The 15,394-nt window shown below is 53.4% G+C and overlaps 1 protein-coding gene across 1 annotated transcript; it reads left to right on the plus strand.

The window, feature by feature from the left end:
• Nucleotides 1–821: 821 nt before the first annotated feature.
• On the plus strand, nt 822–4,377 carry Cryaa (crystallin alpha A). The gene is made up of 4 exons (XM_050141678.1): nt 822–859; nt 1,038–1,328; nt 2,743–2,865; nt 3,775–4,377. Exons 2-4 carry the CDS (start codon nt 1,140–1,142, stop codon nt 3,982–3,984), a joined length of 522 nt encoding a protein of 173 aa, XP_049997635.1. The 5' UTR covers nt 822–859; nt 1,038–1,139; the 3' UTR covers nt 3,985–4,377.
• Nucleotides 4,378–15,394: the final 11,017 nt, after the last annotated feature.

Raw genomic sequence — 15,394 nt, forward strand, 5'->3', positions numbered from 1 at the left:
TGTTGAACTCAACTGCTGTCTTACTTCCCGAGGATCATTTCTCATTTGATCTGCCAGCCTTGGTGGTCAAAGTGACCCCACAGGTACTACTGGGACCCGCCTCCTAGTGTAGCTTGAAGAACTACTAAGTTGTGGGCAACAAGTGTTGTGGGGACTTGGGGGCAGACTGTGAGGCTCTCATTGCTTCATGCAGCATTTATCAGATGCATCTTCTAGTCCTCGCTGCTGGCACCCCCAGGAAGTCACTCCTCTGGGATCCCAAGCCTTCAGGGCCAAGGTTCTCTGCCCCTGTTCTTGGTGCTCTCATCACCTGCCAGGGCCACACACAGGCAGCTGGGGCGCAGGGATGTCTTACACCTGGTGATACTTGGATGTGAGTCCCAGGCTGAGGAGCAGAATCCTCTCCAGCCTTGCCCGGAAGACCCTGGAAGACCTGGGAATGATTTGCATAAGTCCTGGACTGGACAGAAGCAGCTGGTTTAATACCCATGGTGAAGTGATGTTGGGAAGGCTTTGCTAAGGACGGTGACCACAGGGAGGGGAGCGCAGGCTGGGGTGCACAGAGGAAAGCCCAGAATCATGGAAGCATACAGACGCTTAGGAAGAGCAGAAACCGGAGCAGGATTTGGCCAGTTTCTTCGTTGTTTTCTGTCTCCTTTCAAATTTTTCTGTGTTGTGTATATTTTGTTATGGGTAAGAAAAAGACAGAGGGTGTTTTGCTTTGAACAACATACTTTCATTGGGAGATCTGGGAGATGGCTTGTTAAGCTCTGTGCCTCAGTTTCCCTATTTGTGAAACTCCTAGGGAGGCCAGGAGGATCCCTCAGGACAACGTGTGAAGTAGTGCTGTCCCTGGAGGGTAAGACTCTCTCCAGATCTCCTTGGGGACATCTGGACTGAGAGCTGGCCCCTGCTGCTCAGGGTGTGTGGCTGGGGCTGGGCGACGGGTGAGCATCCCAGCTGCTGACAGTGCAGCCTCCCGTCAGAGCTGAGCATAGGCATTTTGGGAAATCCCTTAATGCCTCTATTCTGTGCAGGCGTATATAAGGTGGACCAGAACGCTAGCTCTCCACTGCACTGCCCAGAGGCCTTTGTCTGACTCGCTGCCAGCCTCCGGTCCCTGCGCTGCCAAGAAGAACATGGACGTCACCATCCAGCACCCTTGGTTCAAGCGTGCCCTGGGGCCCTTCTACCCCAGCCGTCTGTTCGACCAGTTTTTTGGCGAGGGCCTTTTCGAATACGACCTGCTGCCTTTCCTGTCTTCCACCATCAGCCCCTACTACCGCCAGTCCCTCTTCCGCACGGTGCTGGACTCTGGAATCTCTGAGGTAAGATGCCGCTGCCCTGGCCCCTTGCTGGTCAAAGGGGTCTTGGGCTGGTCAAGAGCACAGCTAGGGATCCACTACTGCCCTGTGCCCTCCTCTAGCAATGCCTCTGCCTCTCCCAGCCTCATACCCATCCAGCAGAGGCTGGGTAGGCCCACAAGCCTAGCCGTCACAACCTCCCACGTCGCTGGGAAAGGGGCCGGAGGAGGAGGAGACCTGCCTGGGCCCGACTGCTCTCTTTTCCTCCCCTCAGCTCATGACCCATATGTGGTTTGTAATGCACCAACCACATGCTGGAAACCCCAAGAACAACCCCATCAAGGCAAGTCATGTGACAAAGGCAAGCGTCCTGAGCTGGCCGCCCCTCCCTGGATTTTCTCTTTTGGGGTGGGGGTGGGATGTACCGCCCTGAAGCTCAGAGAGGAGGGGTTTCCTTGCAGAGGGGCAGGAGCCTCTGTAGCTGGCAAAAGCTGCGGATGGGACTCCCTTCTAGCTTCCCTGATAGCCAAAGAAAGGCCACAAGGCCGTCTCCCTCCCTACCCAAGTGATCCACAGTTCTAGAAGAGTTAAGCCTCCCTTTGCTTTAAAAGAAGGCTCCCAGAGCAGATCCAGCCAGAGTTCTAGGATGCAAACTGCACAAACACAGGCTCTAGTCAGGGCAGAGGGAGGAGAGCGCAATGGGCTTTGTGTGGGCAGACAGCGGCGATATGAAGCTATTAGTAGCATCACGTGGACAGGTGAGGTGGGCTCCTGGGGCTGTTGAGAGATCGCAGACTTTTATCCTACCAGCTAACCAGTTCCCAGCCAGCCAGGAAAACAATCCCCAGTGAAACCACCAGCCCTTGATCAACCACAACCAATCAGCTATAACCAATAGCTTAACCAGCTACTTCACATGCTAAGACCCACCCAGCTCATTACCGGCTTAACTTAATCAACGAGCTACTTAACGTGTTTTAAGACCCTCCCAACTCACGATCAGCCACTAGGCCATAACCAAACAACTGGTCAACCTGTAAGTAGCCATCTGACGACGACCAACCAGCCAGCTAACTTGGACTCTAATTAGCCAAGCCACTCATTCATCAGCCAGCCATCCTACTCTAACTAGTCCTCCAACCTATAACCAATTAGCCAACCACCCTATAATCAGCTGGCGGACCTAGCATTGCCCAACCTTCGGGTCCGGGGGTTATGGGTGCTCTCACCTGTGGGGCCAGGTGAGCGGTTCCATCTCTAGGCTTACTCGGCCTGTGGAAGTAGGAGCTATAATGACAAGGTTGATTGTCGGTTCTGATGGCTGGGTACTTCCCTGTCTGGCCTCATCCACCCAGAAGGAGTCACACAGCTGCCCTCCCCCTTTGTCACTGGAGCTGGCGGCCCTTTGGGGAGCTCCACATGTGGGTTTGGGTTTCAGGTCCGATCTGACCGGGACAAGTTTGTCATCTTCTTGGACGTGAAGCATTTCTCTCCTGAGGACCTCACTGTGAAGGTACTGGAGGACTTCGTGGAGATTCACGGCAAGCACAATGAGAGACAGGTGAATTTGGGTAGTATCCCCATCTATGTGGGCTCTGTACCCCCAGAGAGACCATGGGAGGCTGCCCTGTCTCAGCTGCTCCTGCTGGAGGTCACTGTGCTCAGCCCCGGCAGGGCCAGGCAGCAGCAGGTGCGCGGCTCAGGGATGCAAGATGAGGACCCTTGTATTGGGCACAATTCCAGCTGTCCCCCTGGGTCTTCTGGATGACAGGGGATTAGAAAGGACCCCTGGAAAGGAGAATGCTGAAGGCGGTAGCCCCTCTGAGCCATATGCAACCTGACTGGAGAAAAAGAACCCCAAGTGCTGAAGTCAGAACAAGGCTTCCCTGACCCTGGGCCAGGCTGCAGAGTATACCTCCTACCTCTTGGCCTTTGTTCCTAGAGATGGGGGATATTGGGTTCAGGAAGCTGAGTCTGAGGGGCCAGGATTCCAGAGGAAGTGAGTTCTCTGTCTAACTGAAGTTTTCTGTGGGGTGGGACCGCTGCTACCCTGGTCCTGGGAAGTCCCTGTGGGTCCAAGGGGAGGGGAAGCTGGGAGGAATATAGAACCTAGGACGGCAGTGATCAGGAGTCACGGGGTAGGGTGGCTGATGGTTGAGGAAGAATCTGCAGAAGCCCATTTCACAGCACGGGCCCTGAGCAGACCCACTCTCTGTAACTGGCCTTTGCCAGTGGTTCCTCGGAGGCTTGCTATAATTCCAGGGTTGAAGGAGTCTGGTTGCAAGTCTGTGAATCTCATGGTGAAGGGTCTAGGCACTGGTGCTCTGGTCCTAAAGCCCAGCCCTGTGAGACCACCTGGACCCTGGCCATCTTGTGTGGTCTAAGAGGTTCTTTTTCCAGTGTGGGATGGTGGCCACTGACAGCCCTCTCATCCCTGACCATGCTCTCCTCCTCCCCCGGCTGTCCCCAGGATGACCATGGCTACATTTCCCGTGAGTTCCACCGTCGCTACCGTCTGCCTTCCAATGTGGACCAGTCTGCCCTCTCCTGCTCCCTGTCTGCGGATGGCATGCTGACCTTCTCTGGCCCCAAGGTCCAGTCTGGCTTGGATGCTGGCCACAGTGAGAGGGCCATTCCTGTGTCACGGGAGGAGAAGCCCAGCTCAGCACCCTCGTCTTAAGCAGGCCTCACCTTGGTTGTCCCAAGGCCCCTGACCCCTTGAGCCCAGGGACCAGAGCAGAGTCTGCCTTGCCTTCCTCCCTTCCTTTCTGTTTCCTTTCCACTTTTCTCAGAGGGTTGAGGGTTTGAGAAAGTGACTTAGAGAGCTTAGGGTCTTGGCCTGAGGTGCTGCGGGTTCAGGGTGACCCAGGCTCAACACCAGCCAGCTGGAATGATGGCATTGAACTCTTGAAATATGACCTGGCCCCCTGGGATGTGGCTTCTGAGCTCTGCGGCTAAGCAGAGTGGGTGATGGCTAACCAACTCTGAGAGCCCTCTGCTGAGCCCCTGGACGGCCACCTTCCTTCTTGCTCACACTTGCTGCAGGCTCGTGTGTTGAGCTCCGACGGCCCACTTTTCTCAGCCCCTCTTCCTGCAACTTTCTCTATGTAGCGTTGCTCCTGGGGGACCCTGGTCACCCATGAGAATGGAGCCTCTGGCAGACAATAAAGAGCAGGTGACAGAAGCAACTTGCAGTCTGGTGTCGTGCTGTTTCCCTTTGGGGTAGGGTGGTGGGCACCCGGGAGGGTGTGGTCAGCATCCCCTGCCGGTCCCGAGCAGGTTTTTGGCAACCTGTCCCATCTCTCAAGTCCTCTGTAGCTAGCTCAGTGGCACCATGTCCTGACCCACGCTGGAGGTGTCAGGTTTCATTTCCCCTTCCCTCACCAGAGCAGTCAGGACTTGGAAGTTCATGTCTACCCAGAGCAGGCTCCTGCTATCTGTTCAGATCCATTTACAGTGCTTTGTAAATACATTCCCAGCATGCTCCTACCTTCTTCATCAGAGTCTGGAGGGTGAAACTGCTCTATAGACCTTGCCTGAGGTCACACAAGTAGAGGAGATTCTGGAATACCAGTGGGAAATTCCCTAGAAAAATCTCCCTGGATGCTGCCTTGCTGGAGGCACCGCTCCATAGTGGTACCTGTTCCCCCTCCACTCAGGACACCTGGATGTGGCTGCGTGGTTCCAGTGTAAGAATCATTTGTGAGCCCTTCCTGGAATTTCAGTCCCACCGCAGGGAATTGTCCTTGCAATTGTCATCACCATCGGCACCACACGATGATGTCATCATCATTATAATCATCATCATTACCATCATGATCACCACCAACATCACGTCCATTGGCATCATCATCACCATGACGACATCATTACTATCATCATTGCCATTTTCATCATCACCACAATGACAGTATCATCACAGCCTCCATTACATCACCATGATGATGTCACCATCATTACCACTGCCATTACTGTCATCATTTTCACCACAATGACATAATCACCATCACATCCTTCTTGTCTTCAACGCTATCATCATAACTGAAAGAGGTAAGTTCCTCCCCTGGACCTGGTCTGACAACTGTGTTTGCTAAAGGTTTAGATGAATCTCCCTAAGTGAAGCAGGAGGTAAGACTTTTGCCTTAGGGACTGCAGAACATGGAAATGTAAAACCTGTCACAGTGGGGTTACAACCTTCGAGATGGCAAAGCAGGAGGCCGTAAAACCTGCCACACTGGTGATTAACTCGGGACACCAAATGTGTCCTAATCTTAAGACTGTGCTGCCAATCTCATTGGCTGACCGCTGGTTAAACTCTTGTAAATGCGCAAGTTCTGCGTTAAACTCTTGTAAATGCGCAAGTTCTGCTTTTGTGACTTTTGTGAACATTTTGTCTATGCTGATTGGTTGACCTGTGATTGAAGCCGACACCTCTGTATTCTCTATATATTATCTATGCATCTCAACATGGAGGCCGCTCTCTTCTCCTACTCCAGGGGGGAGTGAGGAGGCCTGTGTCGTGATTTTTTTACTTTTGCAACGCTACTGCCTCTAAAAGAGTCTTAGATCTAAAATTGGGGATATAGCAATAACTACTATCACCACCACCTCCATCATCACCACCATGATGTTACCATCGTTACCATGACAATATCATTAATGACACCACCACCATCATTGACACTCTAATAATAATTGCCATCACCCTCCATGATTATATCATCATCATCATTATTACCATTATCTCCATGGCTATTATCACCATTATCATCACCACTGTGATGATATTGTCATCACCTGCCATGACACTCTCATCACCTGTGAATCATAAAAAGAAATAAAAGAAGGACATGATTGCAAAGGCAAGGGCAGAGACATCTGGGAGAGTCTAGAGTAAACACGGCTGGAAAACCAAACCAGGCTATGTGAAGGGGTGGGGAAGAGGAGAAGGGAGAGCCAGGAAGCCAGGAGACCAAGAGACCCCAAAAGGACTGGTAGCCAAGATGGCTGAGGTTATGTAGGGAAGAGCAGCTGGGGGATGAGTAGCCACTGGGCGGGAGAGCCTAGTGTGGGGGTGAGGCATGCCAGCCAGGATGGCTCTGTAACAGGTACTGGCCCTGCGGAGACAGGCTGGTGGATAACGTCTGCTTTGATATATTAACAGGCACCTCCGTTCGCTGTTTGTCCCAGGTTTGAGACTTAACCTGATGAGCTCATTGTCATCACCACTACCACCAAGGTCGTCATGACGACACCATCACCACTACCACCAAGGTCGTCATGACGACACCATCACCACTACCACCATCCCTCTTATAGGTCCCTTTTTTGCTGATTTAGTAAAACTTTGGCTAAAAGCAACTTATGAGAGGGCAAGGTAAACCTTCCACATCATAGTTCATCGTTGGAGGAAGTCAGGGTAGGAGGAACTCAAGCAGGAACACGAAGCAAAAATCCTGGAGGATGTTGTTTGCTGACTAGTTTCACGGCTCACACTTAACTAGCTTTCTTACACAGCCCAGGACCACCTACCTGGGGAATGGTACCACCCACAGTGGGCTGTTTCCCCCCACCGACCTTAATTAACAACTAAGACAGTCTCCCACAGACATATCCATAGGACAATCTGATAAAGAGATTATTACTCACATGAGACTCTTCCTCCATCCCCCACCCTAGGCTCTGCCAAATTGATAAATAACGCGCTATCCAGGACAGTCACCGCCATGATGGTATCAGTTCCATGGCCATCACCAGCAGCAGCATGGTGGTGTGATCAGAGTTAGGGGCAGTAAGGGTACACTTCTTAACAGACGACCTACTGTGTGCCCAGTAGGGTGCTGGTCACACTGGTAACTGGCAGTCCACCCGCTACTTACCCAGAAGACGGTGACTTGGTCACTTATATTAGGTGACATAATCCTAGCTCTGAAATGGAGTCATTTGCCTTGTGTTGCCCGCTGGTGAAGGTTGGGATGGAATCCACGCTGACCTCAAAGCCAGCACTCTGGATCCCCAGGTGAAGATTATTACAGCATCACAGGAAATCTGCAGGCTGGGATCTCTGGGGTCAGCAGGTAGATGCTGGTTCTGCTCTGTTCAGGGATTGCTTTGTGGCTGCAGGCTGATTTTACAGTCCTAAAATTCCCCGTATTTGTTTCAACTGGTCTCAACCTCACAGACTTTTGTCTACTAACCACTGGTGTGTCACAGTCTCATCACCAGGTGGCAGCAGAGGCCTTGCCTCAAAGACAAGACGTTGGCCGCCAGCGACTCGGGAACACCAGCCTTAGGGGTCACCTTCACTGGTTCAGGCAACAGGGAGCAGCCGCAATAAACACCCGCAGGGTCTGGCTCTGGGGGCCTCTGCCTGTGTGACAAGGAACTGTAGGAGCCCTGGCCCGGGAGTCTTGGCCATCAGGGAGCCTGAGCTGGAGACACACAAAGGCCCTGTGGGGCACAGTCGCGTTTCTGTATAAAGAGTCTGCAAGAACAATCTTTCGAAGGAGAGGTCACCTAACACAGGCCAGCACCGTGCAGCTCGGCTGCGGCTCTTGCGCGCATTGACGCGAGTTGTGAGCCGGCTGGGCCCCAGGGGTTACAGCTTCTCGCTGGGAAGCCTCTGGCAGAGACTGTCAGAACAGCTTCCTTCCGGCCACGGCTGCAGAGACCCGTGTGGGGGCAGGGAGGCCAGGAGAGAGGGGCCTAACTGGCGGCCTCAGCTGACTGACACAGGTGTTGAGATCACTAGTTCTGTCGACCTGGCTCGGCTTGCTGTTGCCGGCAAGAACAATGAGCCCAGGGACTTAAGCTTCCACGTGGGACGGTCCCAGCTTAGAAGGAAAGGCACGAAGGGGATGCTGGAGGCTGGGGACAGGGTCTGCTTGCTCCAGGACAGCATCCTTTCCTGCAGGGTCGAACTCCCCATCCCTACCCTATACCCCCAACCCTACCGCACCCCTGCATCGTCTCACTTCAGGATGCTTGAGAAGGAACCCCATTCAGGCTGGAGGCTAAGCAAGGTGGTGGGCTCAGCCCTAGGCTGTAGCTGTCAGGTCCCTCAACCTCTGCGCCCCTCCCCCACCTCCTCACTCTGCACCTTCCCACTTCCTCCAACTCCCCACCCCTGCCAGGCTGATGTTGTTAGCTGAGAGACTGGGAGCCCCAAGGATGCCGGCTGAGGACTGAGTTTACTGGAGGGGCGGGCAGACCACAAACCTGTGTGTGTGCAGGCTGTCATTGTTAGGATAGAACAGAAAGAAAAACATGCATGCAGGCACACATAAGTCATGCTACAAGCATGCATGAATATACACGCAGACACATGTGCAAGCACATACACCACACACACACACGCATATACACACGCCCCACAGCCACACTTTGGCTTCTGCTAGCTGCCTCATCGTGTTTGCTTCATTCTGTGCCTGACTTGTACTTGAACTAGAAGCATACAATCACGCAGATTTTGTTTTCTGTTTTTCTACTGAGGAAAATACCTCTCCCTCATATGCAAGGGCATCTGAAGGCCACTGGGAAGGAGGGGCTGTGGAGTTAGGGGAGGTGGCTCCTTCATTCTGCACAGAAGCTGTGAGCCCCACGCGTATGCCCCCAGCGTGAGCAAGAACTCCAGTTAAAAGGCTGTCTGGGTCAGAAGCCAATCCCAAGCTCACCAGCACTGCAGGCTGCTGATAGGTAGAGCTGAGGGCACATGGACACAGGTGCAGAAGGGCCAGGGGAGAGCTGGGTGTGTCTGAACTTCAGAAGACATTTTCCTGAGACTAGGAGATCACCCAGAAGAACAGCTGATGCCCGAGTTCCCAGTCGGTGTCTGGGGCTGTCCTCTCCAGGAAGCCCCGCTGTCAGAGGACAGACATCAGCACACTTTAGTGAAGAAACTGAGACCTAGAAATGTCTTAAGGTAGAGAGCAGCAAGCCTAGGCCGTGGTCCAGCCTCCAGCTGGCCAAGGCAGGAGTACCCAAGTGGATCAGGAAGTGGAGGGCTCCAAGTTTCTTTATTCCCTAAAAAGAAAATTATTATTTTATTATTTATGTGTTTTGCCAGCACCACACATATACTTGGAGCTGGCAGAGGCCAGAAGAGGTTGTTGGAATCTCTGGAACTGGAGTTACAGGTGGCTGTAAGCCACTATGTGGGTGCTGGAAATGGAACCCGGGTTCTCTGGAAGAGCAGCAAGTGCTCTTCACTACTGAGGCACCTTTCCAGCCCCAGTTTCTTCATTCCTTGTGAGAGAATTTAATGGTTTATTCAGGAAATTGAAACACAGGGCTTGGGAGGCGCTTAAAGATCAGCAAACCAGGAAAGCAGCTGAGTCCGCTTCCTGCCCTCGTGTTCTTCTGCAGAGCTAACTTCTTGAGACCTCAGCAGACGGCCACCCACTTCTGTTTCCCGAGGGCTGAGCTGCACACTCATGGGCGAAAGCTTGTGTTTCTGTTCTAGATGTTTCTATGGCAATCCACAGAGCACACCCACAGATGACCCCTGTTTAGCGTCCGGCTGACCATGAGTCACCCACTAACAAGCTCGGGGCAACGGTCCACCCAGCCAAGGATACTGCCACCTTCTGGCCCTAACGCTTGTTCCGGGAACCAGGAAATGTGAGAAAGCTTCCCCAGGGGGACAGGGACTCTACTGTCAGGGATCAGGTCTTTCCAGGAAGAAAGCATGACCTCAAATAGTATTCAGGGCCTCCGTCACTCCCTTGCATTCCGGCCGTAAGGCCAAGTGAAAAGGTGGCTTTGTTTGGCCCTGAGCACTGGCAGGGGAGGCTGAAGGGGAGGGGTCATTTGGGAGCCCCTTAGTGTGCATGGTTTCTGGGTACATCTTTACAGGAAGATATTTTGAGGGGGATGGAGATAAGGGGAAGTGGGAGGGGTTTAAATTAGCTGGCACCAGGGCTAGGCTTGTGGCTTAAGTTGGTAGGCATGGTACGCTCTTGTCTAGCATACAGGGGGCCCTGTGTTCCAGCCTCAGCATCTCATAAACTCAGACTGCTGGCACATCCCTGTCTTCTCTTGGAAGAAAGGCAGGAAGGTCAGAAGCCAAGGTCATCCTCTGCTACATAGAGAATTGGAGGCTAGCCTGGGCTACCTGATCAAAAGGAAAAGGGATCAAGGCAGGAAGGCCTACCTTTACTAAACTTCTGTCCTGGCTGGTTTTGTGTGTCAATTTGATGCAAGCTAGAGTCATCAGAGAGGAAGGAGCCTCAGCTGAGGAAATGCCTTCCTGAGATCCAGCTCTAAGGTGTTTTCTCAATTAGTAATCAATGGGGGAGGGCCTGTGTGTGGGGCCATCCTTGGGCTGGTGATCCTGGGTTCTATAAGAAAGCAGGCTGAGCAGATCACGATGAGCAAGCCAGTAAGCAGCTCCCCTCCATGGTCTCTGCATCAGCTCCTGCCTCCAGGTTCCTGTCCTGTTTGAGATCCTGTCCTTGGCTTTTTCAGTGATGAACAGCAATGTGGACGTGTAACCCAAATAAAGCCTTTCTTCCCCTACTTGCTCTCTGGTCATGGTGGTTTATCAAAGCTACAGAAACCCTGACTAAGACACCCTTGGTCTCCAACTTCCATGTAATCTGGGCCATTCCCTTTGCATAGGCCTGAGGAAGACCAGGAGGGACTTGTTCCTTGGAGTTCTTAGGCATCAAAGCAATGCCTAGGATCTCTTTCAGGCTGGGCCTTTTTTGTTTGTTTGTTTGTTTTTTTCGAGACAGGGTTTCTCCGTAGCTTTTTGGTTCCTGTCCTGGAACTAGCTCTTGTAGACGAGGCTGGCCTCGAACTCACAGAGATCCTCCTGCCTCTGCCTCCCAAGTGCTGGGATTAAAGGTATGCACCACCACCGCCCGGCATGGGCCTTCTTTTATTTGAATTTGGGGACAGCTAGGTGACCTCAGTCGGGCACTGGAAGGAAATCCCAAGGACCTATCATGGGTGCCAGGTCTGAGTTCCATTAGATAGGGCAGAGTGCCCACGAGGAGGGAAGGCTAGGGGCAGTATGGGGTCAGCTTGGGGAGGCCTTTGGAGTGAGCTGAGCAATGGATAAGGGGTACAAGGTTGGGAGGCAGCTGGTTTCTGTGGGGCTGCCGGAGTCTGCGTTGTCCTCATGGGCTCAAGTCACAGGTGGGCGGCCAAGGCCTTTGGACTCAGTTATCACATCTGCCACATGGGGCTGGTTCTGACTTGGGGAGCCTGTTTGTGACCTCAGAGCCAGCTAAGGGCCCCACTCTGGAAGCCCACAAGTGGCCTACACTACCTCATCACCCTGGGGACTTTGTGCTCTGCCATGTATGCTGCGTGCCTTCACCAGTAGAACCTGGGGATGAACCAGGTCAACCTCTCTTCCCCGAGAGGACCTTTCCAAAAACCCCAAAGGAAACATTTTGTTTCTGTCCCCAGATCCAAGCAGAATCGGTCCTTCCATGACCATGCTCCATGTTCCCATCTGGTTCTGGGGAGGAAGAAGTGGGTGTGTGGATCTCCAGGGCCAGGGAAACTGAGTTCTTTGTCTTTGCCGTCCTCGGCTGGCCACACGCTGTCACTGAAGCCCACTCAAGCTTCTGCATGGGTGGATCCCCCTCCCACCTGCTCCCTTTGCTGGAAGGCCCCCACGTGAGATGGCTCTCTTTTCAGTAAGGCTGTCTTCTTAGGGTTGTGTGCAGAGACATTTGTGACTGCCAGTCCCTCCCTAGCAAGGCAGCATTCCTACCAGGCAGGGACTAAATCTGCCTGAATTTCTGCATTTCCAACAGCCTGGCACTGAGTAGGAACTCCACAAACACTGCAGAACGAATGGACAAATAAGGAGGCGGTCAGCCCATGGGGTCATGTTCAGTCACTATCTCTGTAAGAGCAGCCTGCCCAGCTACAGTCTCCTTCCCCTGTCTCCCACAGTCTGCAACCCTGGCTTGGCAGCTTTTAGGCCTAGTTGAACATTAGGGTCACGGAGGAAGTCTTGAAGCTGCAGACAGGACCCCTCCTCCCATTCGACTGTGGTTAGGAGGGGCTTTCCACATACACCTCTCAGGTGTAGCCAGCCTTTTAGCCTAAGGGCTTGGTTTTTTCATCATTTAAATTCTCTCCCAATCAGGGGGCCCTTGTGTTCCTGACTCGGCAGATCTCAGCAGCTACTCACTCATGAGTGTGAGCTAGTGGAGGCACACGCTGAATTCATGGGTTGGGTAGTCTGGGTAACTCTGAGGAAACAGTCCTGGGGACACAGCTGGCTGGAGGGAGGGTGGTTTGAGTTTGAGAAGAGGCAGCATGTGGAAGGTGGGAAGGGTTTATTCCTTGTTCTTAGGGGAGACTCTGAAGGTCAACTTTACAGAAAGGCCTGACTTAGGGCATGCCCTCCCCGCCCCAGGGGAGAGCTGGGTATCAAACCTCTTGTCTGGCTCAGGAATCCTGTTCATTTTAACCCAGGGTACCCAAAGCGATCTCACCCATTTCTGAAGCTAGCCTAGCACTAGAGACATTAGCCTATGAGTTGGGAGGGCTCCCCAAACTGCAGGAGAATGGTGCCCCGAGTTGGAACAAAGTCTGTGAGTGACTCTTATGCCTGCTGAGCAAGGACCTCTGACTGGGAAATGGGCACTGTTGCTCCCCCACTCTGTAGAAGAGGGGAGTGAGGGCCATAGGAAGAACGGCACCTGGTGCCAGAGGCAACTGCACAGGGTGACTGCTGGCCAAGAGGAGCTGCCCTTTCTCCTGATGTCATCAGGTTTTCAGGACCCCCGATCAGCAAGCTGGGGCCTGGGGTCAAGCCTTTAGAGGTGGTGACCTTGAGTGGCCACAAGGTCACTGTCCGTAGGAAGGCCCAGGTGCTGAAGAAGCTTGGCAAGAGTGGAGTCTTCATTTTCCTTCCAAGGGTCAGCATTTACTTCGCGTCAAAAAGTGATAGAGGGGCTGGAGAGATGGCTCAGAGGTTAAGGGCACTTGACTGCTCTTCCAGAGGTCCTGAGCTCAATTCCCAGCACCCACATGGTGGCTCACAACCATCTGTAGCGGAAACTGACTCCCTCTTCTGGTGTGGGCATGAAGACAGAGTACTCACATACATAAAATGCACAAATAAATAGATCTTCAAAACACAGAAGCGACGGAAACACATGGAAGACTGGATTTCAGCATTTAAAGACTCAACACAAAGGTTCTTATCTGTGTTAGCAGTCTTGCAGAGGCCACACACTTCCAGGGCATAGGGCCCTCTGTCCTAGCTCGGGAGCAGGTGGCAGATGGAGCTGCTAGGCTCCCAGTCTGCCTGTCAGGTAAACTAGAGAGCGTAGGAAGGGCCTCAGAGTCCAGGCCATAGATGAGTCTGGTCTGGCCTGGCCAGGCTGAGCGGGGCTGAATCTGCTGAGCAGAGTATGGAGCTGGAGCTGAGATTCGCAGCAGCTAGCTCAGCCAGGATGTTATGCTGGGGTGTGTGTGGTCCCTGGGGTCGGGGTTAGGGTTAGGCTGTGGGCTCTAGGTGACCAGCTGGCCACCTTCTAAAAGGCTCAGTGCCCACAGCAGGAAGCATGCCAGTGAGGAGGGTACAAGGCTGTTGTCTCCTGAGGCTCCTGGCTCCTGGCAGTAGAACTCCCCTTTGACAAGCAGGGCTGAAAGATGAGCATTTTGTTCTCACACAGCCCAAGACAAGAAGTTTAGGCAGCAACAAGATAACCAGGCCCAGAAATAGGGTGTGGAAAAAACAAACCTCATTTTCTACCCCACCCTGCTACAGCACCACCCTGGAGATGGGGAAGGGCTCCGTAGTCCTGTCTTGCTAAGAACTGGCTCCCAGTACCACCGAGGCTGCTGCTGCTGCTGCTTCTGCTGAATTTCACACGGCCGACAGGGGGCACCTCCTACCCAGTTCCGGGCCCAGAGCTGCTGCTGGCTCCCCTCCTCCCCCAGGACTCATTGCCCAAGCTGCCTCAGCAGTGCTAAGGTTGACGCAGAAAGGTGGGCCACTGGCCTGCTGGGAGGGAGGAGTGGGAGGATGTGGGGGAGGACACGGGGCAGGGGCGGGAGGATGACAAAGTAGGGTGGCGTGGGACATGTGGGGAAGCAGCTTAGCTCTTCTTGGTCACCCCTCCTAGGTAAGGTCACGACCCCACCAGGGAAAGGGGCCCTCCCTGCCACAGCGAAAGCTCTTTGGTGCCCACGCTGTGACTCAAACGTGTGCATTGAATGTCACCGTGACACCAACAAGACGAAAATAACTCGGGTTGGAGAAGCAGTGACCTCATTCATTCCCCACCTCCCTTCTGCTGGCACAAGGCCAAATTGCCCACTGCTCCTGGCTTCAGTTTCTCCATCTTTTTACCGGGGACTCTAATTCTCAGTTACAGGGCTGTTGGGGGGATAGACGGAAGTCGGCTGGCTGATAATGATCAGTAGACTAAGGGTGCCGGGGACACCGGCTGGCAGTGGGAAGTTCCGGGGACCCACTAGTAAGAGTACGACATAACCTCTATGTCTTTCCTTCGCTAACTTGATGTCCCTGCAAGTGTAGATTCCCTCAATCCAAGACACATGCCAGCACCGAGTGGGGCCTCATCCCCACGGATCCGTCACTGCGCTCTGCCTCTTCTTCTGTTAGTAGAAGGCAGGCAGGAGCAGGAGCAGGAGCAGGTTGGTACAGGAGACACAGGCAGGCACACGCACGTGCCCTCCACACAGGCTGCAGGCTGTGACTAACAGTCATGGAGAGGAGGGGGCTCTGCATAGAGAAACGGAAGCCATCTGATATGGTGACCTGAGCCCAGCTTGTCAAGATCCGCCCTGCGGCCCAGTAGGGCTGTCGCAAATCTCAAAGCAGGAGATGAGATCAGACCTTTGTGTCTACCTGCGTCTGGGGTCCTAAGCATCTACAGCGTGTGAGTGCGTGTGTGTGCGCATGCACACACATACCTGCATTCATATGCAGATGTCTGAAGCACTTGCATATAATGTGTAGGCGTATATGAACACAGGCCCACAAGCATGCACGTATGCAGGGGTGTATGTGCATAAGTGTCAATGTGGCAACGCGTTTATGGATAGCGTGCTAGCCTGTGTGTGGGGGGTATGTGTGCTCCCTGGGGGCA

This window comes from Alexandromys fortis, unplaced genomic scaffold (genome assembly GCF_014885135.2).
Source record: "Alexandromys fortis isolate MF-2015 unplaced genomic scaffold, M_Fortis_MF-2015_v1.1 scaffold_9, whole genome shotgun sequence".
Taxonomy (NCBI): Eukaryota; Metazoa; Chordata; class Mammalia; order Rodentia; family Cricetidae; genus Alexandromys; species Alexandromys fortis.

Bases quoted from the DNA above. Each gene is read 5' to 3' on its own strand.
- Cryaa (XM_050141678.1), top strand. From the start codon at position 1,140: ATGGACGTCACCATCCAGCACCCTTGGTTCAAGCGTGCCCTGGGGCCC. The intron at 1,329-2,742 runs GTAAGATGCCGC...TTTGGGTTTCAG, and splicing joins TGGACTCTGGAATCTCTGAG to GTCCGATCTGACCGGGACAA. The intron at 2,866-3,774 runs GTGAATTTGGGT...GGCTGTCCCCAG, and splicing joins GCAAGCACAATGAGAGACAG to GATGACCATGGCTACATTTC.